This window comes from Pelodiscus sinensis, chromosome 4, assembly GCF_052426305.1.
Source record: "Pelodiscus sinensis isolate ZL-2025 chromosome 4, ASM5242630v1, whole genome shotgun sequence".
Classification (NCBI taxonomy): Eukaryota; Metazoa; Chordata; order Testudines; family Trionychidae; genus Pelodiscus; species Pelodiscus sinensis.
In genome coordinates this window covers 111,323,493-111,351,097 of record NC_143055.1, presented here as the reverse complement: position 1 = coordinate 111,351,097, position 27,605 = coordinate 111,323,493, and the positions used below count along the sequence as shown (strand labels likewise).

The following is a 27,605-nucleotide window of genomic DNA, read 5'->3' as shown; positions in this document are numbered from 1 at the left end:
TCTGCATAGTAATACAGCTGTTGTGTTGAAGTACACACAGGATAGGATATAAGAGAGGTAGAGACTGCTGTACTGTGGGCAGTAACACATGCAAACCTGTTTTTTGGAAACAGCCATGTCAGTAATGAAACAGTTATACTCTCTGCCTCTAGCTCACTTTGGTTCCAGTACCTAGAGAGCCCTGCACAGATACAAACTTGTATCCACAGTTGCATCTGTATCCACAAAAATGGGCCACATATATCCCTGACTACATCTGTGGATGCAGATACCCACAGATATCAAGTGAATAGCCATGGAGTTGCAGGGTTCTATCAATAACTGTAAGACCATAAGAACAGCCATACTGAGTCAGACTAAAGGTCCATCTAGCCCAGTATCCTGTCTGCTGACAGTGGCCAATGCCAGATGCCCCAGAGGACGTGATCAGCACAGGTAATCATCACATGATCCCTCCCCTGTCATCCATTTCCAGCTTCTGACAAACAGAGGCTAGGGACACCATTCCTACCCATCCTGGCTAATAGCCTCTGATAAATTCATGGAGAGTAGGTCTATCTAGTTCTTTTTTTAACCCTCTTGAAGTCCTGGTCTTCACAACCTGGTCTGGCAAGGAATTCTACAGATTGATTGTGCCACATGAAGAAAAACTTCCTTTTGTTTGTTTTAAACGTGCTACCTGTTGAATTCATTTGGTGACCCCTAGTTCTTATGTTATGGGAACAAATGAATAACTTTTCCTTATTCACTTTCTCCACACCAGTCATGATTTTATAGACCTCTGTCATATCTCCCCCTTAGTCCCTTCTTTTCTAAAATGAAAAATCCCAGTCTTTTTAATCTCTCTTCATATGGAACCCATTCCAAACTCATCATTTTCATTGCCCTTTTCTGAACCTTTTCCAGTGCAGATATATCTTTTTTGAGATGCGGCAACCACAGCTGTACACAGTATTCACCATGTGGTCATACCATGGTTTTATATAAAGGCACTAAGATATTCTATGTCCTATTCTCTAGCCCTTTTAAAATGATTCCTAACATTGTTTGGTTTTTTGATGCTGCTGCACATTTGATGCTGATGTCCCCAGCTGACCCCGGCTCCGCGTAGCATTTTAAATCGTCAGCGCAACATAGAGCCCACGATCAGTGGCGGATTCTGAGTCCTATGCTGACCCTGGGCTCCATGCTGCACTTCTGCTTGGAAATGCACAAGAGCCTCTGCTGTGGACTCTTGTACATTTCAAAGCTGGCACCCTGCGTGCAACCTGGAGTTAGTGAGACTTCCTGCTGGCCCTGGGCTGTATGCAGAGTTCCTCATTTCTCCTTTGAAATGTACACGAGCCCCCGCTGGCTGGGGAGCTCTTGTACAGTTCAAAGGAGGAATGTGGAAGTGCCTATTGACTAGTATTCCATCGACTACTTGACAAGTAAATTAACCGTTACTCAACATCCTTAATTCCTATCCTTTGTTTCATGTCTTAACCAGTTATCAATCCACGAGAAGACCTTCCTTCTTATCCCATGACAGCTTACTATACTGAAGAGCCTTTGGTGAGGGACCTTGTCAAATGCTTTCTGGAAATCTAAGTAGACTATATCCACTGGATCCCCTTCTCCACCTGTTTGTTTACCCCCCTCTGTGAACTCCAGTACATTAGACAGACATTATTTCTCTTTACAGAAGCCATGTTGACTTTTCCGCAACAAATTATGTTCATCTCTCTGACAATTTTATTCTTTACTATAGCTTCAACTAATGTGTCTGGTACTGAAGTTAGATTTACTGGTCTGTAATTGCCAGGACTACTTCTAGAGCCCTTTTTATGTATTGGCGTCACGTTAGCTATCTTCCAGTCATTAGGCACAGAAGTCGATTTAAAGGATAGGTACCAAACCACAGTTTGTACACATATTTGATGTAATTAGTGGAGAAAATGTCTTACTGATGGCAAAATCATACTGAATCTGTGTACTAACATTACAGGACCGTTGTCTCAACACTGCATCAGGTCTACTCCTATTAACTTTTGCCAAATGTAAAGTTTGTCCCACAGTCTTTTAGGCATTTGGAATACATTTACTTTTCCTCTCCAATGTCTCAGGAACTATGAGCTGCTTTGTAGCAGCTGTTAGGACTGTCAAATACATTATTACTGGTGGTGAAGAGGGTAAGGGAACAGATTTAAATCTTTGCAAAGGGAGAGGTGGGGGTCTAGCATCTGATTTACAAGAATTAATATGCCATTGCAAGAAATAAGCATCCATTACCTCCAGAGGGACTATGATCAGCATTTCACATAGTTCAGACTTAATTATACACATTTCCACTGACTCTGCTTTGGGTTGCTGTTGTACTGTTCAGGTCCAGTTCAGCAGGCTCAAATGCAGCCTGATTCCTCCATTGCCCAAGGCTACTAGGAAAATCCTGATGAGGGCTTTCAGTTTCCCAATGATGCAGACACCAAGAGCAAGTGACGCTCACATGTTGTTCTACATATAATGTTGTTGATCCATCTTAAATGTCCAATTGCTCTTCTTCATGTGGCTGAGCTGCCACAGAAAACAAAGTTGAATGAAATGGGCTTTATTGCTAGCATTACACTACTGTGTAAAGTATGCAAGAGAAAAACCAGACAATGGAGTTCAGAAATAGAGGTATCGCATGTCTGTGCTATACACTGACTTTTATTTGGCGCTCAATCGTTTTAGTCATTAAAATAGTGCAAACTATGTGAGAGAAATGTCATCTGTTCCTCATTTGCTTTTCCCCATTATACATTTTCCATTGAAAACTTCAGCAGAAAGTTTCGCAAATCACAAGCTCCAGCCTCCATCAATGATAAGTTGATTGCCCGTCATGTAGGCAGACTGAAATCATAAGAGGAAGATTAACCAGCATTTATTACTAATAAACAGAGAAAAATGCAAACAATTATTGAGGTTCATTTAACAAAAGCATTTCTTCTATTTACAGATAGGATTTAATCTCCACAAATACAATGGGGGCTCTGAACATTTCATAGATGAATAACTTATAAACTAAAGCCATTTAGCTACCTCTGTGGGCTGTGGTTAAGTCACAAATAACCAGCTGGCTTTAGGAATTTTGACTTACAGTGGGTAGGCACAAATGTGTCATGGAGGGACCACACGAATATTCACAAGGCAAAGTTATAACATCAGGACTGCAGCCATATCATTTAGCATTGAGAGATGATTAGTTCTTGTAGTACAAGCAGGGTCTGACCTGGTTAGTAAGTTAGGCCAGGTCTGGCCCATAAGCAGGAATTTCTGTGTGTGGAGGGGGCACTTTTTTGTACATGTGAACTGCAATTTTTCTAAGTATAAAGGAGCTCAAAATAGTCACACGAGGAGTGTGCATAAGAAGGTACTGAAAAGTTTGGGTGGAAACAGTGATTGATAAAATGATTGTTATAACATACTAAACATTTATACAGTAATAAAGATTTTATAGAAATTACCTTCTGGGAGCATGCAGGTAGATGATGGCCCCCTGTTCCCTCGGCCGTCTCTGCCCGCATGGCTAGGCCAGCACTAGGGGGTACGTCTCGACTACATGGCTCCGTCAATGGAGCCATGTAGATTTGTTTATTTGGCAAAGGGAAATGAAGCTGTGATTTAAATAATCACGGCTTCATTTAAATTTAAATGGCTGCCGCGCTCTGCCGATCAGCTGTTTGTTGGCAGATCAGGGCAGTCTGGACGCTCCCCTGTCGACCTTAAAGCCCTTTGTCGACCTCCCCGGTAAACCTCATCCCACGATGCACAAGGGGGAGGTCGACAAAGGGCTTTCAGGTCGGTGTGGGAGCATCCAGACTGCCCCAATCTGTCGACAAACAGCTGATCATCAGCTGGTCGGCAGAGCGCGGGAGCCATTTAAATTTAAATGAAGCTGCAATTATTTAAGTCGTGGCTTCATTTCCCTTTGCCGATCTGTCTAATCTACATGGGTCCGTCGACGGAGCCATGTAGTGTAGACACTGCCTAGGTGAGTGCAGGTAGAGCTTCCAGCCAGTGGGGCAGGGGTTGGGGCTGCTCCTCGTGGATTGGGGTCACCATTCCCCTGGCCCTGCCATGCTGCCACCAGCCCCACCCATCCATCTGTCCCCACAACACAGAACGCTCCCATCCCCCTAACACAGTGGTTCTCAAACTTTTTGGCCCATGGCCCATCTGGTTCAACACAAGCCTTTCCGTAGACCACCAGTTGCTAATAGAAACTTGCTGTCAATTACATAATTACACCCGAGCCATTTTGTGAGTGCTGTAGTTAGAACAATTTAATGTAACCCATGAGAAAGGAAATATTAACTGAATTTTTTAAACAGACTAAGCGCTTTAACTTTCTCATGTTAATTAATAAAACTTCATTTTAATAAAATAAAATATTAATGTATGTCCAATACAAAAGGTTACCATGTTTTCTTTATTGATGGCATGCTGACTTGGGGGGGGGGGGGGGGAGACAATGGGCGGGTGTATTCGCACTCTTTGCACCCCCCTGCATACAGGCCGGCAGGTCTACATTAGGGGAGAAAGTCAACTTAAGTGCCACAATTCCAGTATGTGACTCGCATGCTGGAGTTGACATACATTAGGTCGAATTTCCATGGCATCCCCGCTGCAGTAGGTTGACGGGGAAAACTCTCCGGTTGACTTCCCTTACTCCTTGTGACCCAGTGGAGTCATTAAGACTGTCCTGACTACCGGCAATTTAATCGGATTTAGTCCTATTTTATATTTACAATGTGTATGTAGCATATTATATCAAATGTGAAGGATGCGTGCTGCTAAATTGGTGTTGGTACTGTTTGTGCTCAGGCTTGGGCAATCAGGCATATGGATAACTTTGCTGGCTCCACTGTATGTCCTGTGTGCCCTTACTATACACTCTGGATGTAGCCTGTCTAGACTGGGGAGGATTTGTGGTTCAGCTATGTTCCTGCATCTTCATTTCACATCATCACTTGGCTTCTGATCTTTGATTGTTTGCAGGATGATTATGGCCGAAAAGCTATAACTATTCTTGGTTATGTTTATCCTTCATGAGAGATTTAACTGTCTCACCCAACTGTTTTGTTACAGAACATCTGATCCCATCATACCAAAAATGGTGTCACTTGTGGTAGAAACCAAGTAACATTGTGGGGACAGTGGGAAAGGACTCCATAGCTCCCAGCACCTGCAGAACTGTGCAGCATGCAGCCAACATGTTCAGAATGCATGCAGAATCCAGAATGTGGCCCTCGGTAATTAATGACTTAGCCTTCATTGTCACTGCCCAGAAATAACTCACTGTTCATCTTTTGGGCTAGTGTCCAAGTATGTCAGTCTTCTGTTGCTGCAGTAATCGGTCTCCAAGACAGTGTAAGTGCCTACGGAATAGCTTCCATCTACAGAGAAGCCACAGGATGGGGCTAGGTTTTGTTTGCACAGCACTTACTTCATCAGAGGCCAGATACACAAAGAGCTGGGCCACTTCCTCAGCAGTAGCCATCCTTCCAGTTTTCTGTCTAGCCAGAAAGTCTTCCAGTGCCTGCAGATACCAGAACATTCCATGCCTCACCATCACACACTGACATATGTAGACATGATTGTTTTGTGCGTCATAAAAAGCCATGTGGTCAGTGGGCCACAAGCTTATAACATGTTTACTACACAGATAGTACATTTGATGCCCAAAGAAAAACATTGGCAGGGTGATTTTGGATATACCTTCACAGAGATTAAAACAAAACAAACTGTCTAGTCTTGCGCTGGACCCCAAGCTCTATGACACTGTGAGCCCAGGTCAAATGACCCTAGCCAGCCATGGCCACATTGAGGGTCTTTTATCCCGGTGCAACTGTTCGTGGTCTAAGTTCTGGGGTTGCAAAACACTTCAGTACCCAAGAACCAGAGCTTTAAATTCTAGTAAGGTCGGCTCAGCCATTTCTGTGTTTGCAGCAGACAGAATTTTTTGCAGGGGCCTTACAGATGAGAACCTAAAAATTCATCATCTGTTTGCCAACACATTCCTCACCTTCACTGTGTGTGTTGTTTACTGCACATCAGCTTATTGCTGCCATGTGCCCCAAAATGGCTGTATCAAATTGCTGCTATAGATATAGGACTATAAATCATTCGTGAAGGCTTCAGAACAAAAGCCATTGTGGGTTTCTTTAGCATAGTGTCATGGAAGGACCGCAGATGCCATTCTGGGCACCAGGTAAACAAGCTGCCATTGCATAATCACTGCTATAGCTAGCCATCAATGCTGAGATTTAGGCAGACATGCTGTTCTGTTTTCCCCAAATTCTTTAACATAACTGTGCACGTGTACAAATACAAATTAAAAAGCCTGCTTACCTGTTCTGGGTTAGGCCTGGCTTGGATTCTCTCTTGTAGAGATGGAGTGTCAACAGTTCCTAAACAGATGTTCAGAATTTACCACAAATACTCCGTGGTAAAGGACTTTATCACCATTTATATGCTGCCATGGCCATACAGGACTTAACAAAATTGGTATAAAGTTTTCAAAAAGATCTTAATGAATTAGGACTCTAAATCCCATGAATTTTCAATGAGACAGACTCTTAAGTGGTTGAGTTATTTTCTGAAAATGGAACTTAGTAGCTTAAGTCACAGAGATGCTTTTGAAAAGACATTATCCACCATTAATAAAAACCCCAACATCCCTTCCCTGGTGTGCTAACACGTAAATGGAAATGGAAAAATGTTTAAAAAGTGCCCCACTATTCCAGATAGTGACAAAAAATAACTTTTCTTTCTATGGATACTAATCTACACAGGAAGACCCTAGAAGATTTATTATCAAGTATTTTCATGGCAGCTCACTTCCTTAAGCAGCTTTAGTGTGCTGCTCCCCACCAGGGACAGGTAATGCTGCTTTGTTCCATGCCGCTGAACATTGACAAATTAGAATACAAATCAATAGTTCAGAGATAGATTGTGCCATTCTCTTGGCTTCGGGAGGTAGTGTTGTCATACAACATGGCTTTTTAGTTTCCTATCCCAGGTATCCTTTCATTTTAGTGCAGTGACTAGGAACTAAAGATATAAAATCCCATTTTATTGGGTAGCCAGTTAAATGGGATGTTTAACCAGTTAATTAACAGCAGGGGCGGATGGGGGAAGACTGGAGCTGTTTTAGTCTGGCCCGAGCAGCCCCTGCCTGGGACGTGCCCAGGCCCGCCACAGACTGAGGCTGCTCCAGATGGCCTAGGGCAGACCCTATGGGGCTGGAACACCCCCCCTCCCAGTTGGTGAGGAGCTGCTCTGACCTGTACCGGTTAACCAGAACCGGTAAGCATCACCTGCTTAGGGTGATGCTTACCAGTCAACCTTTTACATCCCTACTAGGCACCTACGTGGAGAAAGATCAGCACAAGAGATGGGGTTTCACTTAGAGCTGAAGGGGTGGACAGGCAAGCACTAGCTTGAGATTAGTTTTTAATTGCAAAGGATTTTGGAGAAGGTCCTTCATTTGTGCAGTATTTTATTTTCCTGCAATGTTGGTGTGAGTAGGAAGAAATGAAATGAAGTGGGGGAAAAAAAAATCAGTGTTGTAATGAAGTAGCCAGGCATTACTTGAAAATCTCTCTAAGGACACCTTCCACCTTTATATTCTAGGCTCATGCTTCATCTTTGTCAGAGGCAACATGTGGCTTGCAGAAGAGGTTGAAAACATGGAAAGTCTTAATTCTGCCTGGTTACAAAAACTTCTACAGCAGCAGAACTATTGTTCTCTCTTGGCATCAGCACAGGGAGGAAGGTAGTTCTGCTGCTGTAAAAGATCTTAATAAGGAGTTTTTGTAACTGGTGCTGCTCAGTTACCTAATTCAGGTGTTGTTTGCTGTGAGGTTGTTACTCAGCTTTAAATGGGTGTCCCACACACACAAAGAGGAAGACATTCCACAAAATTTCCAGGACTTGATTTGGCCAATCAAAAGGGAGAAGCAGTCCTCCAAGATTGCTTCATTGCTCCTGTCTGTTGTTCCTCCCTGCCAAAGAATCACTTTAATGCAGACAAGGCAGGAGGACAAAACACTTTCTTGAATCTGTGCTGGTTTCTTCAGCTGGCTGTAGAGGCAATTAAGACCAATGTAAGGTGCTCCTTCCACATCAGGGACAACTGAACATGCTGCCTCCTCTGGGCTCCTAGACTCCAGGAAGCATGCTATCCGTTTATTCATTGTTAAAAGGTGGTGTTGGTGGGATGCAAAATTCCTCATTTGCAAGGAGTTGTGTAGGTTTTCTGATTTCTCCCCTAGAGTTTCACCCCAAGTACCATATGAATAAACCCCCAAACTCTACAGGAAATGCCAATGAAACCACACAGGTTTTGCCTGTTTTCAAGTTGAAAAGACATTAAGTTTCCCATGGCTGCGGTGGAAATCCCAAACTGGTCCAAGGTCACTCAGAACCGTTCCAATGTTTTACAAGTGGCTTACGAACCTTCATGGACTTATACAAGCCTTGAGCAACTAAAACTGCAAGTGAAGAAAAAAAGAGAAGGAACTGCAGATGTCATTACCAATGAAAGTCAAGTCTTTTGTCCGATTTAGCCAGAGTTTGGGATTTGATGAAACCCCACTGCAAATTACTATTAAAATATCATAGAATCATAGAATAATAGGACTGGAAGGGACCTCAAGAGGTCATCGAGTCCAGCCCCCCGCCCTCAAGGCAGGACCAAGCTCCACCTACACCATCCCTGACATATGTATTCATGGCTCTAAATTTGATGCTTAAATATGAAAACCAGGTTAGATTTTGTAGGTGTGCATAGACACACCTGTGGTATGTATTCTTGTGATTGCTGCTGCCATACTGACATCAATATACTCTGACCTAGCATGCCAGCCGTCCTTCATTGGATTTTATATCACCCAGGAGTAGAATTGCCTCCAGCTTTGTCTCGTGGTAGCAAGCCATCAGGAATGAAGTAGTCATATTCAGCATTCTTAATCAGCTACTGAAAGCACCACTTCCTCCCCCATCTCCTTCTCTAAGCTGCAACTTTCATGTCCAGATAACAACTGGTACAATACAGGCAGTCCCCGACTTACGCAGATCCGACTTATGTCGGATCCGCACTTATGAACGGGGCTTTTCTCACCCCGGAGCTCACGGGCGGTGGGTTGCCACCCGTGTCCTCCAGGGTGAGAAAAGCTGCTCCCAGTCTCCCTGGTCTGCTGGGGGGGTCCAGCAAAGCCGCTGGACCCCGCCAGCAGACCAGGGACACCCGAGCAAAGCCGCCCAGGCAGCGGGACTCCCGCCGCCTGGGCGGCTTTGCTCCTGTCCCCCTGGTCTGCTGGGGGGGTCCAGCAAAGACACTGGACACCCCCCAGCAGACCAGGGACACCCGAGCAAAGCTGCCGCCTGGGCTGCTTTGCTCCCGGGCAAACGAGCAAAGCCGCCCAGGCAGCGGCTTTGCTCTGATGTCCCTGGTCTGCTGGGGGGGTCCAGCGGCTTTGCTGGACCCCCCCAGCAGACCAGGGGGACAGGAGCAAAGCCACGGAGCACGCCCGCGGCGGGACAGCCCGGGTGCGCCTGGGCTGTCCCGCTGCGGGCGTGCTCCAAGGCTTTGCTCCCCGTCTCCCTGCAGACCAGGGAGACGGAGAGCAAAGCCGCTGAGCACGCTCGCAGGGGGACAGCCCAGGCGCGCCCGGGCTGTCCCGCTGTGGGTGTGCTCCGCGGCTTTGCTCTCCGTCTCCCTGGTCTGCAGGGAGACGGGGAGCAAAGCCTTGGAGCACGCCCGCAGCGGGACAGCCCAGGCGCGCTTGGGCTGTCCTGCTGCAAGCGTGCTCCGCGGCTTCGCTCCTGTCCCCCTGGTCTGCTGGGGGGGGGAGGGTGCAGCTAGTGCCCCCCCACAGCAGACCAGGCTTTTCTTGCCTATCTCTAGGGTAGAGCAGCTGGGGGCTGCCGGGTTGATCCCACAGCGCCGCTCCAGACCAACCCGGCAGTACTCCAGCTGCTCTGCCCCAGGCGTCCTGATTCAGCCACTGCTGGTCAGTTTCAGCAGCGGCTGAATCAGGACGCCTGGGGCAGAGCAGCTGGGGTGCTGCTGGGTTGCTCCAGTAGCGCCGAGGAGCCGCGCTACTGGAGCAACCCAGCAGCACCCCAGTTGCTCTGCCCCAGGCGTCCCCAAGTCAGCCGCTGCTGAAACTGACCAGCGGCTGACTACAGGAAGCCCGAGGCAGAGTTGCTCTGCCCCAGGCTTCCTGGAATCAGCCGCTGATCAGTTTCAGCGGCAGCTGACTTGGGGATGCCTGGGTTTCTTAAGTTGAATCTGTATGTAAGTCAGAACTGGTGTCCAGATTCAGCCACGGTTGAAACTGATCAGTTTCAGCAGCGGCTGACGCCAGTTCCGACTTACATACAGATTCAACTTAAGAACAAACCTACAGTCCCTATCTTGTACGTAACCCGGGGACTGCCTGTATAGGGATGTTAAATTTAGATGAATGAACTAATCGAATAGTTGATGGAATTTGTGTCAACTATTTGATTAGTTGATAAGGGTGCTTTTGTCTTTGAAATGTAGCAAGAGCCAGCAGGGCTCTTGCTACATTTTAAAGGTGGGAGCACTGCCAGTTCTCCAATGCACCCCTTCCCTTCTCCCCGACAGAGACAGTGCTGGTGGAATCCTGATTCCCCCAACACCAGCTCCTGCCTCCTTCCCCTGCCCCCCGCCACTGCCTCTGACAAAGGCAGCAAGCGGGAGGGAGAGCAACAAGTTGAGTCACTAGTTGACTATCTGATAATCATATGCTTATTGACTAACCGCTTACCTCCCTAGTACAATACACCCTTGTGATACACTAGGCATACGTAGGAGTGCTTTTATAGGCCACGGAGATTGGAATGCTATACAAAAAGCAGTTCTTCATTTTACATGTCAGGAAATGCCAGAAGGAAGTCTTAAATATGGTTTCTCCCTTGACTGCGGATTGACTTCAGCAGCTGTTTGTGGGTGGTTGGGCTGTTTTCAAATTTTATTTTCTATCAACAACCTCAGACTAAATCTGAAGCATTAAATCAGCCAAGTGGTGTGTACAGCGTGGAGAGAATGCTGAAGACAAACCTGTGTTTTCCATGCCAGCTCCACGGAAATGCTCCAAGAATTTACTTACCAGGACATATGCAGTTGCATCTGATTCCCTGTTCAATGAAGTCGGCCGCTACAGACTTAGTTAGACCAATAACTGCTGCCTTTGAAGTGCTATAGACACATCTGTTCACAACTCCTGAAGGAAGTGGTTAGTGTCAGGGTAACAAAAATAGAATCCCTCTAAAATCAAAGAAAATGGTCACATGCCATAAGGATCAGCTTTTGGGCGCTAGAATTTTCTGGACGGCATCTTCTTGAACAGAGCATGAATGACAATCTGCCTAGTGTGATGATTGCTACACAACAGCATCTGCATGAGTGTACCTCGAGAACCAGGACACAGCAGTACACCAACCAAAAGCACAGATGGAAAATACCTACAGCACTAGCCTAAGATGTTTATTTTTAAAATTGCATAAAGATTTATAAAGGGAAACTGTCCACCCCTCAAATGCAAAACTCTTGTGGGGTAGCCCTTGTGCAGATGGGACTAACGAAGCAGTGAAAAGCCAGAAAAAGTACTGGCATGGTACTACTAAATGAGGCAATTCATCTCATCAATCAGCATTGCTTGGGTAACACTCTTCCCTCCATTGTGCATATTCATTATATGATCTGTAATTACATGACCACATACTCCTCCCCCTCCCCCCACACAGTACCCTTGTATCATTCATGGCACAGTGCTCACTGGATGGGCAGCTATTCCACATTCCTTTAATCCCCATCTTTCCAACCCATGGCCCCATGCCTTATTTACTGTGTATCATGCACACCTGCACTGACCACAGAATTCGTCATTTCTTTGGGGGCTTTTCTATGGTGCTCCCATTTCAGCAACTTAGTTCTTCACAAGGATTAATATTTCTTTTCACAAAACCCAGGGAGGTGGTATCACACCGCTTTTACATATGAGGAACTAAAGCACAGAAACTAAAGCCAAGCTGTCTAAAATGCCACTTAAATTTTGGGTGCCCAGTTGGAGATGCCTAGGGCCTGGTTTTTCAGAGTACTTATGCAAGAAGGGGTCAAAAGAAGGCTGCACTTGTGCATTACTGCTCAAATTGGCACTTGCAAAATTGACCCTGTAGAATAATAATTTGTCAGTTCAGAACCTTGGACGTGACCTAGGGATATCGCAGGCATGTACAGGACAAAACAATCCTCTAAGAAGTCTGTTACCTTTAATGCTGGATGCCACAGAAGACATGTTGATAATGTTTCCAGATTTCTGTGTGAGCATCTGCAAAAAAACCCCACAACCGCCATGAAGTCATTCAAACCAAAGTTATTCTGCCATGTCAGGATCGGTTATGCCACCCTTCTTCACAGTAAGTGATATTTTATTCCACAACAAGATAGCATGACTTGTGGTTCCAAATATTATCCCAAAGTGCAGTCTCTCTTCTTGTTTCACAGCTTTGAATTAGTAACCCAGCCAGTAAGGATGTTACACTGTGAGATCTCATATTCAACAATAAACCTACTTACTTTTTACTATATACTGATGTTGCACCTACCTGTAAACAATTAAACTTCAGAACTCTCCTTTGAGCGAGGCTTGTGTTTTAGAGATGAAGTAGTAAAAGACCAGTGACTGCAAAAATCATACACAAAAATCCATGCCAGAGCTAGAAACAGCGCCCACTTTCTCTGACTCCCAATTAGCACTACAGATTCCTGAAAAATTCTCTGCCAATTAGAGAGGGGGAAATGCTGTACAGTTACTGACACAGCTGTACCCTTCTTACAACTAAAATGGCTCAGGGCAATTAGTAGCTACAACATAGAGATCTGCACAATGAGGCTGTGTCTACACTGGGCCACTTATTCCGGAAAAGCAGCCGCTTTTCCGGAATAACTTGCCAGCTGTCTACACTGGCCGCTTGCTTTTCCAGAAAAGCACTGACTTCCTACTGTAAAATTGTCAGTGTTTTTCCAGAAAAACTATGCTGCTCCCGTTCAGGCAAAAGTCCTTTTCCAGAAAAACTGTTCCGGAAAAGGGCCAGTGTAGACAGCACAGTAGTCTTTTCAGCAAAAAAGCCCCGATCGTGAAAATGACGATCGGGGCTTTTTTGCGGAAAAGCGTGTCTACATTGGCCATGGACGCTTTTCCGGAAAAAGTGCTTATAACGGAAAACTGTTCCGTTTTTAAGCATTTCCGGAAAAGGGTGCCAGTTTAGACATAGCCTGAATGTTTATTTCTCCTGTGGAATAGCTTTGATAGAAGCTGTGATCCAATTGGAAGAAGAGGCAGTTTTCTCCTAAATACACATGTGGGACAATAAAAGATTCTTAGGTCACCAGATTCACTCAGGTAAGGGCCCATTCAAAAGTTGATATAAAAGAATAAAAACTGAAGTGAAATGTTTCAATACATGGACCAAGATTTTAAATGAGAGGAAGGATAGTCTTATATAAAGCACTGGACAGAGAGCTGGGACTAATTTCTGGTTCTGCCACAAACTTACCATGGAACCTTGGGCAAGTCATTTAATCTGTGTCTTTTACCCATTCTATAGAAAAGGGGATGACCATAAAGCCTTTTTCCTGCCCTTTATCTATTTAGACACTTTGGGATAAGAATGGTCTCTTATTACTTGTATGTTCAAAGCAAAATGAAGACCCAATCTTGCATGTTCAATGCCTAGCAAAATGAAGACCCAATCTTGTTTTGGGCCTGTAGGTGCTTGACTATAACTTGTTACAGTCATCAATCATAATGCAGTTATACTTGAAACAAAATACACCACTTCCTCCTCCTCCATGGACCAGAAACGAGTTTTGGATGGTGATCCAGGTTGCGTACAACCCTTTCCAATGGCTTAAGGGCTATTTTCAGAAGCTCCACTGTTTTCTCTGAAGAGGCAGGAAGTTAGTGAGTCCTGTGGGACTGATACCGGCTCCAGTCCCCACTTTCCAGGAACAGGGCTATATGTGTTTTTTAAAAATGAGGGATGAAGCTGGGGACACAGAAAACACTCCAGCTGCTTGCTTGGCTCCCAGATTTATCACCTACCCAACTGATAGGAAAGATGATTAATAATTTGCTGCGATTATTCCTATTCCAGTTTGCAGGATGGGGAAGAGGAAGGCAAGAGAAACTGATCATTCCTGGTTCTGCTCATCAGTGGGTAGCTATTTACTTCTTTACTAACACATTTAATACAGTTGTTTCCATTTGCAACATTTGATTTATACGCTACTGTACACTATAAATCCACATACACATAGCAAGGCACGTGCTTCTCAGCCAACACACTTGCACACACCCTTCAAACATGTTCTGTCTATACCATGTACTTCAGCATATTCAAGGGTGGGTGTATTCATTGCCAAATATACCTGGCAGTGAGCTATTACTTGTATAATCGTAGAGTACTCTAACCACTGCCCTCTGATTCACTGCTGTCTGTGTAACTTCCCTGCCAAGTACCCAACACAGCCATGTCTCCCAAGCTCCTCAGCCCAACCACCCACTGTCTTCTCAATTCCCTGCTCCCCCATGAGCTGTTGCCTCTGTTAGGCAGTGTGGGGGGGGTGGGGAAAGGCCAGGTGGAAGCTGGCTCCCTGTGTGTCGGCTCCCATGGAGCTGCTTGCCCCCCTGCGCTACTGCTTCTTTGAAAGCTGGCTTCCCGTGAGCACTGGCTCCTGCCTGCCCCCTTCCCCCATATAAGCATGTAACGGCTAAAATTTCAAGCAGTTACACATTTACACAAAACACACATTAGTTAACATCCCTGCATCAGACATACAGTATTTCATCTTCATCTGGAACCAAGAGGACTATGAGCCAACCTTATTCCTCATTAATGAGTTGTACAAATGATAGGTATAAGTCATTAGTCATCAAGCTATGATACAATTGCTCAGGTAAGTTGTTTGTTTAATGGGATGAGTGTTCCCTTATATAGTGTGGTGTTCAATAACAGATAATTACATTGATAGCTTCCTGCCATGAGTGTGGGGGAGAAATCATCATCACATCCCAATCTTCACAAATATGTTAGTAGTGATGGTGTAGCCCTTATCTGCGTGCATGTTGTAGAGTATTGCTTTACCATGTGTACTCTTATTGTGCTGCACCTGAATGATTGTAAATACTAATTGTAGAGTGGAAACCAGGGCTACTCAACTTTGGAAGCCCTGGGGGTCACAATGATTATTACAGCATGTGCCGAGGGCCACAACATAAGTGTGGTTGCAAATATATGCAAATAGCTCCTTGCATACGGATGGGCATGAATACAAAGCACTATCCACAATGCCCTGGTGCTCCTGGAACCTCTTCCCTGGGGGCTAGAAACACCAACACCTTGTACCCTTCAGTTCCAGCCAGTCTATCCGCTTGTGTCTTTCAATTCTCACCCCTCTTGGGAAATGCCTCGCCGTTGTGGAGCATGTTCCCAGTGGAGGCCACATTCAAAGGATCCCACCCACAGGCCACGTGTTGAGCCCGATGTAAACCCAAACCACAAACAAATGGGCCACAGGCCACATGCAGCCCACGGGTTGCATGTTAAGTAGCTCCAGTGTAAACCCTTTCCCCCTCCACACACACACACTACTAAAGAGCATCGTTGACAGAGCCTGACCTTTGGAAGGAATGTCTTGATCATTAGATACATGCTGCGAATGTTGACGTTCATGGAAAAGTCCCAGTCTGTCTCCTCACACTCCAGAATGGTTCCATGATGGACAAAACTGGATGAAGTGCACAAAAAGCAACGGATCATTTCCTGTGCCTTTTATGAATAAATTATTTTTTTCCTCCCACTCCTTTGTAATAACTACTCCTCCAATCAAGAAAGGTTGGACCACACTCTCCTCAGAGATTATAATGCAAAGTTCAGCTTGCACAAGTTTCCTGGGAGTAGTATGTGCAGTCCAAGATAGTCACAGTAAGCCACCATATAGCTAGATAAAGAGTTAATAATAAGCAGAACTAGTCATAAAAAGCATGTCCCTGAAATGATCCCTTTCCTCCTCCATCACAATTGGTCAAAAATTGATAGTTGAAAAAATTTCAGTGAGCACTAGCATGAAGTTATTTTTGTGAAGATTTATCTTTTTCAAGTTAAAAACAATTTATTATGTACGCTCTACAGTTCTGGAGAACATAATGGCTTTATCACACATCCTGAGGTGAGGATGAAGGGTTCCTGAAAGAAATCTCTGGAAGCTCAAGTCCTCTCTTGGCGGAACAGGATCACACAATCCCCCACCCGGCTCTGCCACTAGCGGTGAGAAGGGAATATCGTCTCCATAGCCATTGAATCTATGGCTTGTCTACTTGGCTTACTCTCAACAAGGCCATTGTGATGGGATACGCATATAATCCAATGAAGAACCATTGGGGAACAAATGCTGGAAGGAGAAAGGTGGTTAAACAATGGGTTCTAGTTACCCTGCAACATTGCAGAGGACGTCAATCTTTTCTATCTCCTTGGCCAGATTTTCTATTTGTTCCTTGTTGGTGACATCCAGCACCCGTGTTTGAATGCCTATAAAGCAAAAATAGTTTTATTTTGCTTTGGTTTGATTTTTAGAGGTGCAGCGCACCAGTAGTTCCCACCAATGTCTGTGGGAATTCCCGGGGTGAATATTTAACTGTAACATGTATTCCCTTGAGTAACATGGCCATTTACCACTCCCCCTCCTCCCAAAAACCCTACACAGTTTGGCTAAATTGTCCTAATCCTGAAGTACTTTTACAACAGCAGGGAGTGCTATTGAAGAGCCAAGAAGGGAGTTAGAAAAGACCACTGATTTTATTGAGAGAGAAGAGCCACCACCCAAGCAGGTGCACTGGTGTCTTCCCAAAAGCGGAGTTAATTCCAACACACTCCTGTTCACAGAAACTCCACCCACCAAAGCACCCATCACCCTCCTGAATTACAGCCATTGCATCATCCCACAAGCGCCCATTGGCCTGCGCTCATCACAGCTTGGCTACCTAGTAATCAGTACCATGAGATGATGATGGAGGTCACACAAACAACAGATCACAGCACATGCAATATTTTATTTGTAACCAAGGGGATGACTCACCAGCCTTGTGCAACTCATTAGTGAGGAATAAGTGACTTGCGTAAGCCATTAGTCACCTTGTTACCTGGATGGGGTGATGTCATAACTACAGAAGATGGGATAGCAGGAAGTACACACATCTGAGGCTAGGTCTACACCATCGCCATTTTTTGGAAAAAAAGCTATGCAAATTGCACTCCGCAATTTGCGTAGCTTTTTCCGATTGCTTTTCCCAAAGAGGCTTTTCTGCCATTTGGTCTAGACAGGGCCAAATGGCAGAAAAGCCTCCTCTTTTGGAGGAGCCCTTATTCCTTGTAGAACGAGGTGTACAGGACTCCTCGAAAGAGCACATTTGCTCTTCTGCAAAAAAGCGGAAGAGCAAATGCGTTCCCTGGATGCGGCGGAGTTTTTCCAAGATACTTTTGTATCCCGGAAATACCTGCCAGTCTAGATGTACCCTGATTGCCACCGTTTAAGGCATGCACATAGTGTGGGAATATTGGCTAGTTGGAAAATGTACATGAGGTGACCCTGGTGTCTTCACAGAATTAGCCTATTCTAGTCATAATTCTTAACAAACAAAAAAAAAAATGTGTATTTTGGAAAAAAATTATCAAGCCATCTTCAGAAATGTTTGAAAAGGTTGTCTAGAACCCCTTCTGTGTGATTTACATTTACCTCTCGCATGCACAGGCAAACACAGTTGATTTCAAAATGGAGTTTGATGGGACTCCTTTCTAAACACTTTGCAGTAGCCCTCCTGAGACAGTTACCTTAAAGTGGAAAGCATAGGGTGCCATCTACTGGCAGAAATGAAAACAGCAAAAAGAAATGAACTAAAATTCACAGCCGATCTCCACATTCTTCTAGGACATGGGCTCCCAAACTGGGGGGCATGAAGAAATTCTGGGGTGTGTGTGTGCGAGGCAACCCCCCTCCCCAATCAAGTTTTGCTGCCCCGGTCAGTTCTATTTTTTTTCCTCCGCAAGTTTTGCTGCTATTTGGCGGGGGGGGGGTGTTGTCTAACTGAAGAACAATGATGAGAGTGCGAGACCTTGAGTAGTTGATACACACCAGGAGTATATTATCAGCAGGGAGAGAATTTAGACCTGAGAATTTATACACAGATCATAGAGGGTGATTTAGTATAATTCATATTTAAAAGATACATCAATTCACAATAGTAAACAACTGATGCCATTAATGCCTTAATTGGTCAAGATGAAATGCAGAGGACTACATTTGATTCTTGTGTTGCTAATGAAGTGAGTTCTATAGCTCAAAAGATAGAAGTCCGTGTTTTTAGCACAAACATCCTAAGGCTCAAGTCCCATGACTGCAATAAGAGGTAGTTAAATCTGTCAGTCAGCCCAATGGCCTGGACATGTCAGTGAAATGGGAGCAGTTAACAGAAAACAGATGCATGGAGTTACTCCATGTACCTTGCGTATCTTTCCCGAAATGACGTTTTCATGGAATGCTACCACTCAGACACCTTGGCTCCATATTCTACGGCAGCAGAGAAAAAGACCAGATGCCAACATGGAGTACCTATTATTACAGTTTCCACCGCCTTTAGAATTCTGCATTAGCCAGAGATGAAATTTCTACAAGCATGTTACAAAATACAAGGGTTGGACTCAGGTCTGTTGTAAAGCCATTACCATAATACTCCTCCAGTTCTTGCAGCTTGGATTTATTGATGTCTGTAGCAATGACCTTTGCTCCTTCTTTTGCAAAAGCCTTAACACAAGCAAAAGGAACTATTAACATTTAGATATATTAGGTTTTACCAGTAATAAGGGCTGCCTTCTTGGACTGAAACAGCTATTCTCTTGCTTTTCTGTCTGTGCATAAACAAATTATGTGCATCAATATTTGGCTATTTCACCATGCTGCTAGCTAGGAAACTTATGTTTATCCCCAAAGCCAGGAGGCTGTAACAAACTCAATACTTGACCCAGTTGAAGGAACAGGTATACACAAGAGTGAGACTGTTATATTATCTTTAGCAAGAGCAGCACCTGTACTAGCCAGTATGTTACAAATTTGTAGGATTTGGTCCTAAACTGGTGAAAATCAATGCAGCACTAGAGACTTCAGTGGAACAATGCCAATTTTCAACAGGTGGGAATCTGGCCCACAGTTTATAGAAGAGGAGTGCTTTTGTATAGTGCTTCACATCCAAATCATTGAAGAATGCACTACTTAAGGAAGCAACTTTAATTAATGGTTCTGCTTACTACCTCTGACAGAATCAGGTAGCTGTTCCTGACAGATGCCCTTTGTACAAGAGAAGTGAAAGGCATTCACCTGTGCGTAACTGAGGTTCTTCAAGATGAATGTCCCACTCCAGGGACACACCAAAGCCTGGAGTGGAGCACTCACAGGGACACCCTGATAATCACCCATGTCTATCCAGAGAAAGCTACTTGTTCTACTCATCACGACTTGTTGACAAGTGACTGCTATGCAACAGACTCATCTGTTCATCAGAGGTGGCTTGAAGTCTGAAGCTTTCAGAGACAGACTACCCGTACGTAATAAGTAGTAATACAATTTCTGAAAGTACCTGTCTTCAGACTTGCCACCCCAATCTGCAGCTTGTTGTATATTGACAAAGCAAATTCATTAGGAAAAGAAGCTGCTTTGGAAATTAGGCATTCCAAGTAACAGGTTATTTTAATGCAAGCGACAGGATTAGCAGTCCTCAGCATCAAAAGCGTGTTATGTAAACAACTGCCTGGCAAAGCCTGTGAAAAATCAAAGTTTGTGACAATTAGGTGGCTTTCATTGAATGTATTTTGCTAGTCCCCATCAATAGTCTACCACAGTTGAGGCCACCTGGGGAGAGTAAAGCAGAGAAAAATAGCAGAAATTGGGGCGGGGGGGGGGGGGGGGAATCAGAAGTGTTTTTCATTCTGCTTTTCAGAATGACTCAGACTTGTTTTCCCAGTTCTCCACTTAATTTTTGTTAAACATGGAAAAAAATCCAAATTGTGACCAAACTGAGCAATGAAAAATTATTACGACAAGAAGCTAAGAACAGACTGAATCTTTAATTTTAAAATTAGCCAAGACAAAATATATTCAAAGCTTTAGGCTTTTTCCAGGGGGGGAAAAAAAAAATCTTAAAAAAAAAAAAATCAAGGCCAAATTTCAAAGAAGATCTGAAATTTTTTATATGATGTTTTTGTGAACAGCTTGGCATCTGCACATTCCCTTCATCTCCCACAGATCAAATGACATTCAGAGCACGTTGAGATTGAATTGCTTTAATTAACAAGGTCACAACGGCCACCATATTCCACCCGGCTCTGTTGCCACATGGATCTGCCTCGAGAGAGAATCTACTAATCGTCTGACCTCGAGTCTGGCACAACATGAAACCTTGGGACATAAGCTTCTCAAAACAAAGCAGCAGAGCTGTTTGAAGAAAGTCACCCAGGACTTAGCCACCTTCCAGAGAAGCAGAAGCTCTCTTCGAAGTCAAAAGCATTTCATAGCGAGCTGCCAACACCAGCCAATCCAGCTATGAAGTTCTCCTTCATAGGCTATTTATAGAGCACCAAGGAATTTTGACAGTGTGACGCTTGAATGCATTTGACAGTGTGACACATTAATGCATTTTTCGAGAATGGAAGCAAAGCTCTCGTGGTGTAGCAAGAACATCATTTCATGTGCTTTTCATGGAAGAGTTGAAGGAGTTCACTCTGATTTAATTTCCAATTTGATAATGAAACAGTTCAGTACAGGTATCTGAGCTAAATCAAAATAGCAAAGCTAGAGAGGAGCTAAGAAGGGAAAAAGAATAATGAAGCTTTTAGACTTACTAGAGCAGCTGCTCTTCCAATTCCTTGTGCTGCTGCCGACAGCAGTATTACCTTCCCGTCAAGCCGACCCATGCTGCACTCTGCAGGGATTCAAACAAGTTCTGTGACATTTCGCAAAAGGAAAAGGAGTTAACCTGAGCTCCAGGGAGTTGGGAACAGATGCTTTCTATAATCCAACAGGTGACTCAGAGCATTTGCCACTCAAGAGAACTGGAGAGTGCCTTGTTCTTCTCCCAAGCTAATGATGCATCCATTTTGTACATTGGGATTATAAAATGAGAGGCTTTAAAACCAAAGCTTTCAACAACAGGACTTGCCTTATTCCTATAGGCCAATCAGAGACTCCAGTGTCCTTCCGCAAAGTGTGACATCAGCAAAATGCACAATAGGCTACCAAACTGAGCAACTGAACACTGTACAGCAAATATAGACATCACATTGGATGTGTGGTTAGGCTGAGCTGCGGATGGTTTCTCAAGAGACCAAGGGAACAGATTAGAGTTGAAAACAGAAGGAGAATTATTATGCTAGACCTTCTGACCATCTTAGCCATTTTAGAAGTGTCCCTTCAACAAAGGGAAGATACAGTATGTCACTCATTAATATCATCATCAATCATCAGGAGAAGTTCAGGCTGGAATTTGCAAAGATGACCAAGAGATTTGGATGCCCAGCATCCATTAGAATTGAAAACAGTAAGTCCTCATTTAATACGATAGATGCGTTTCTGAAAATGTTCGTGCTAAGTGAAACGTGCTATGTGGAGTCAATTTTCCCATTAAAAATAATGGAAAAGGTGGGGGTTGCGTTTCAGGTGGTGGTAGCAAAGTCAGCTTTTTGTTGGTGTTGGGTAGTCAACGTCAACATTAGCTATCTAGCAACACAAGATATCTAGCAACACAAGTCACTGCGGTTCATTAAAACACAAAGATAAACACGTGCATGAGCGGAGGAGCGCTGTGACCATGTGTATTCATCCGCTCATGAGTTTTACTACCGTTTTCACCAACTTATACCACTGCACAAAGTAGTCCACCATTTGATTATTTTCGTGTTATTTCAGGGACGGTCGTGTTATTAGAAAAATGTTCCCTTAAAAAAAATCGTGCTATTGCGAAAATGTGTTAAGTGGGCATGTGTTAAATGAGTAATTACTGTAGGCAAATAGGCATCTAGATCCCATTGGTAGCTTTGACCGGCTCCACCTTCAAATGGACATGAATAATATATACTTTTGAGAAGTGAGGTGAAGCGAGTCTGTACGCCTGGATTTCAGATCGGGTAAGCCCACTTATGACCTGCCAGTATGGGTAGAACATGCGTGCGTGCAAGCTCCCCGATATCCTGGGAAGATTTGCAGGCCTGGCAATGCTTACCAGTTGGTAGCTTTCATAAGTTCCAAGATTCCAAGGCCGGAAGGGACCACTGTGACTAGCTAGCCTGGGCTCTAGTAGAACACAGACCATAGATAGACCTTCTCCCAGAAGGATTCCTGGCACATAGGCTGAGTGAAGAGGGTCTGTCTACCGAGGTGTAATGTGATAGCCTACGAAAATATAATCAATTCCAGCACTTCAGGGAAAGTTCTAGATATTAACGGGCAGAAAACTATTAATTTTAGTGAGAATCCAAAAACGAGAGAACCCTGATTTCTACTCATCTTCCAGAGCTCCCATTTGGTGCTCTAGGCTGAGAAAGCTCTTCCGTGCCCTCCTCAGGACTCTTCCAACTCTAGGATTCTGTGATTCTGCCAGTACATATTACAAGCAGCAGCGTCCAGGCTTATTTAAGCAGAGCTGTACATCCCCAGTCCGTGCTGAGGTCATAAAAAGAGCCTCATGGAAGGTGCTGGGGGGGGGGGGGGGGAACCATTCCCTACTGCCTCAACCTGACTGTTGCCAGTCAACAATTTTGTCGCTCAATCCAGCAACGTTTTCAGTCTGTTAGAGATTTTTCATGGTTTGCCTCAGTAAGTTCCTGTGACTTTTAATCAGATCTGGTGACATTTGCTACATTTAGCCACAGAACTGCTAAACTGGCCACACAGGGGGGATTATTGGAGGCCTAGGGCATGAGGATGTTGGGACAAAGGGCTGGGGTATACTGGTTGTCAGGGGAGAACAAGTGGTTTTCTAATTGTTGGGGAAGAGTGTGATCAGGGAGTCAGAAGAGTGGGAACAAAACAGGGCCTGGACAGCAGGCCCATGTGCTCTGTGTGTAGAGGTTGGAGAGTCCCTGCTCCCTTGCAGGGAGGAAGGTGTGTAGGGGAGGGGAGAGAGAGGGAAAACAAAAATAAGACACCCCACCTCCCTAGGAGAGAGGGAGAACGAAAGGTAAATAGGGACCAGGGGAGGGAGGGGGAAAAAAAGACCCCTGGTGGCTGGAGAGGTTGGGGGAGGGGCATGCCATATGGGACCCCCCCCAAATCCCTCTTCAGCCCTCACCTCTCCCATTCCCTGAACTCCTCCACCACATCCACAAAGCCCTGCCCTGAGTCCTGCAGCCCCAACAGCCAGCTTTCTGTCCTGAAGGACCCAGGCAATGCCGGGTAAGTCTGCTAGTATTGAATATTATGGAATACAGTACACGATGCAGGTCTTCTGTCTTATGCTTTCTTAATCAGTATTTCTAAGATCTTGTATTTTAAATGTACTGTTAAGCCTTCATTAATTAATTATTCCAGATTACTACATATTGAACTCACTAATAGACATTTTAAAGCAGTCACAGAGGTTTATGCGTCTGAAAAATCTATCCAAGTTTTTTTTTTTTTTTAAAAACAGATGTTATTTTATCATCATATTTGGCATCAAACTAATGGAATATTTTGAATGTGGATTTTAAACTAAGGTCCTGTAGACTAACCTGTTCTGAGTAAATATGACCATAAAGCACCACAGTTTATCAGTCAATTCAGAAACTGACAGTATATACCTGGGGGTTAGCAAATGCCTGTTAAATAGCTTCATTACCACTTGAATGGCTTTTCCACTTGTAAGATACTAGATCCCCCTCCTATTCACCAGGCGCAGCAGCCAGCTGGGGGAGCCCGCAGAATAGGGATAGGAAGAGGCAGCAATTTGGGCATTCGGTCCCAGGGGAGGCAGAGCCTCCCTTTCTATACACAGCACCCATGGCAGCAGTATGAGAAGGTAGTTTCCCTCCCACAGGGTCTGGCCCATCATTTCTCCTTCCAGAGCGGGCAGATGAGGACTGGCCTGGGCACTCGGTTCCCGAGAGACAAGGGTTCAGGAGTCAGACCACTGATCCAGCTCTTCTAAAACAGGACCAGATGCTGCTCTGGAGTGTCAAGCACAACCTCTAGCTCCCCCTCTCCCCCCACCCCGCCGCCTACCCCCCGCCCATCACTGCATTCCCATTTGGGTTAAAAAAGGATTTGGCTAATGCACAGAGCTCAACTCACATGAGCAATGAAGGGTGCAGCCCCCTCCAGTAATGTGATAACATGGCAGACTAGATGCTCATTAGGAACTGAACTGGCAGTATCCAGTCATTTCATTTTTTGATTTAGGCCAGTTTTTATAGCACATCTCCTGCTATAAAGGGTTAATGCACAACATACTGCCCCACCTATTGCCAACCCACAGGCACCAGGTTTGGTGAGGAGAGGCAAGAGCAACCTGGGAGTTAGCTGAGGGCCCTGGTCCATCCCACTTCACCCTGGAGAAGAGGTGAGGATGGAGGGGTCAGAGCAGGGGTGAGTCGCTTGCTGCTATCAGCTCCAGACCCTCCCGACCCCGCTACTGTTCCAGGTCGCCTTGGTCCCCACAGCTTCTGAAGCACAAGGCCCCTCAAAGTGGGAGTGCAGGACAATTGTCCCAGTCCATCCTATGAACAGCTGGCTCTAAAAATATAGACTCAAACATGGGTGGAGCCAGGCCCCACATTCCTGAATATTGGTGGAACCATGGGCCCACAACTCACCACCCATGTTCCAATCACTAGGGAAATGAGAACACACAAGTGTATAAATGCACTAGCTTGTTTCTCAGACTCTTACTCATAACTTTCCTGACTGTTTTTCCAAATGAAACTAACAGGATGAAAGATACAGCATTGAGTAAAAAAAGTCACCCACCTCAGGATTTCCAGCAACACCTTTCAGGACTTACAGACCTGACCGAGTGCTGTACAGGGGAAAAGTACAATTTTTCGGACTGCCTGCTGGGTGTTGTAGTTCAGCTGGTAAATTGCTTTTCAAGACAACGCTATTCTCTGATGAAAAGTTGCAATACTGCCATCTAGTGAGGCTTGAGGTATAGAAACACTTATTAGCACTCGAGAAGCTTGTCAACATCGCCTGAAAGTTACTCTAAACAAACAAGCCAACCCCTCAAAACAAAACCACAAAAAAAAAAAAAAAAAAAATCAAACCAAATCAAATCAAACTAAACATAAATGAATTTATTTTCCCACAACAGTTTATATGGACTATCCATCAGTCACCACAAGTTCAAGGAACAAAGAATACACAATACATATGCAACAACATTTTGCTGACAGAGCAACAAAATGAGATAGAGGATGCCTCACGGATTCCCAGAGAGCTAGCAGACAGCGTGATAAGTCCTGCTAGAATGGCTAAGGCAGGACAGTGGGTGTTTCAGGAGTTTGTGAAGGAATTGGTCCAACTACAGCAGTAAATACAGAATCTGACAAGCCCTCCAATGGGGAAAGATGTGAGGGAGGGAAGGGTGGTGCTGGGACTCTATGGATTGGGCTCTGAAGCGGATCCCAAAGGGTTCTTGCTCATCTTCAAAAGATTTGTGACTGGTGCAGGCTGGGTTAAAGGATTAAGGGCCCTATGGTTAGCCCCTTATGTGTCAGAAGCCCAAGCTGCTAACATGTCACTGAGCAAGGAGCAGGCCCAAAAGTACAGCACGTTAAAGGCTGCCATATTGGACCAGACAGGCTTAGTTGGTGAAAGGTACCAGCAGAAGTTTAAGAGACTTACCTTTGCCCTGTAACAGTTTATGCAGTCTTCTAAATGTATCACTAAGGCCAGGTGAGGAGACACCACCAGAGACAGAGGCTGTGGTAAAACAGGGGAATACAATAAAAGTGGATTTTCAAAGTAAGGTGGCTTGCCTGACAAATGGGAGAAGAGTAAAAAAGGTTGAACTCCTCAAGCAGTCAAATCCATGAGCATGAGGCAGAAGAGGAAAGCCACTTGGGCTGAGTGGGATACAACCCATCAGTGTGGGGGGAAAGGCCACAGTAAGCAGGTTTGCTCATACATGGAATTAACTAGGAAAATACTGTGGGTGGACTGTGGTGATAGGGAGCACTGAGGGAAAACACAGTTTATGTAAGGGTGGGCCAACAACCACATGGGAGGGTTACGGATTCAGTAGCCAGTGGTTGTTTTGGGATGCAGAGCCTCTGGAGCTGGCAAAAAAGTCTTCCCTGCAGCAGACTATGAGGGGCTCTCTCCTCCTTGTGAATGGTTATGCTGCTGGTTGAGCCGTCACACATGGGTGCCCATGCTGGCATTTCCTAACACTTCAGCTGGCAACCTCAGCAATGACCTTTTTAGGTGTAATTTCCTGTTTGTTTTTTAAAGCAAATTGACAAAACAAATGCCAGCATGTGACATGACTGGTCAAAGGCATTAGAACTTGTAGATCCACCACATGAAGCCCTTTTGCTATTTGGGCTAATGGAGTAATTGGTAACAGTAATAAGCTGTCATCCTCTATGTGGACCAGCACTGGAGGCAAGGGTGGGTGGGAGGGAGAGAGAGAATTTACCAGAAGGATTCAGGGCCATTTATGGGTGTAGCAAAACCAGCAAGACTTAAGCATGCCGGTTCCATTCCAGACTCTAGAGTGGAGTATGCATGTGATAGCGTGTACAGATTCTTTTTTGATCCTGTACTCTTTCCTGCTCTGGCTTCTCATCCCAGGCTTGCTCTCATTTAGCCAGTTCCAATCTCAATTCCTCAGGCTTCTCATCCCAGTCCCAGACTCCTTGTACACTCATCTCCTTCATCTCACTCCATTGTTTCCAACTGTGCGCCCTGTAGTAAGATGAAGGCATAAAACATAAGCCAATGTAGACCAGGCTGGTCTAAGGTCTAGCTAACAACACACACAAAACCTGGCTAACAAAAAGCAAAGCTAAGCTGTGAGCAAGAGGCAGGCTCCTGCTCACAGAACTTGGCATGAACAGGGCTGAGAGTGCAAAACACTAATTGGTAATAGGTCCAGGTGTAGAACAGTATTTGGTACTGGTCATAAGTTGAAAGCACATGAAAGCACCATCAGCTCATTAAAAAATGCCTTGGTACCCACTCCCCACAGATACCGACCCAGGTTCAGAAAAGGGTCTAAAGTGACAGCATGTTTGATAGAGAGGATTTATTCAAACCATGAGGTACAGGGCGATGGGTGGTATTTAAGTAGTGTCAGAGGGTGGCGAGCTGACAGTGTGGCAACCTGACGTATCAGCAGTGATGTATAATTTGTTTGTACCTGTATATAAAGTGGTGTCTTGGGGGGAGGGGAGGAAGGGCAGTGGGAGTTTCCCACTGGTTGAGCTGAGGCCATTGTTTTACGTACATGTGTGTCGTCCTTCAGTAG

General features: G+C 44.8%; 1 protein-coding gene across 3 annotated transcripts; it reads right to left on the bottom strand.

Annotated features, from left to right (window-relative positions):
• Nucleotides 1-2,653: 2,653 nt before the first annotated feature.
• BDH2 (3-hydroxybutyrate dehydrogenase 2) lies at nt 2,654-25,246 on the bottom strand. 3 transcript variants are annotated; one of them, XM_006126885.5, is made up of 10 exons: nt 25,103-25,244; nt 21,004-21,083; nt 18,835-18,913; nt 16,548-16,644; nt 15,736-15,844; nt 12,323-12,383; nt 11,163-11,276; nt 6,373-6,431; nt 5,468-5,560; nt 2,654-2,871 (listed from the first exon to the last, which is right to left on the bottom strand). In XM_006126885.5, exons 2-10 carry the CDS (start codon nt 21,073-21,075, stop codon nt 2,818-2,820), a joined length of 738 nt encoding a protein of 245 aa, XP_006126947.1. In that variant the 5' UTR covers nt 21,076-21,083; nt 25,103-25,244; the 3' UTR covers nt 2,654-2,817. The 3 variants fall into 3 exon arrangements, with proteins under 3 accessions (XP_006126947.1, XP_006126948.1, XP_089634176.1); XM_006126886.5 differs by having other exon boundaries at nt 21,004-21,104; nt 25,103-25,180; XM_089778050.1 differs by lacking the exon at nt 11,163-11,276 and having other exon boundaries at nt 25,103-25,246.
• Nucleotides 25,247-27,605: the final 2,359 nt, after the last annotated feature.

Bases quoted from the DNA above. Each gene is read 5' to 3' on its own strand.
- BDH2 (XM_006126885.5), bottom strand. From the start codon at position 21,075: ATGGGTCGGCTTGACGGGAAGGTAATACTGCTGTCGGCAGCAGCACAA. The intron at 16,645-18,834 runs GTAATGGCTTTA...TTTGCTTTATAG, and splicing joins AGAACTGGAGGAGTATTATG to GCATTCAAACACGGGTGCTG. The intron at 12,384-15,735 runs GTCAGGCTCTGT...GTTTTTTTGCAG, and splicing joins TCAAGACATTCCTTCCAAAG to ATGCTCACACAGAAATCTGG.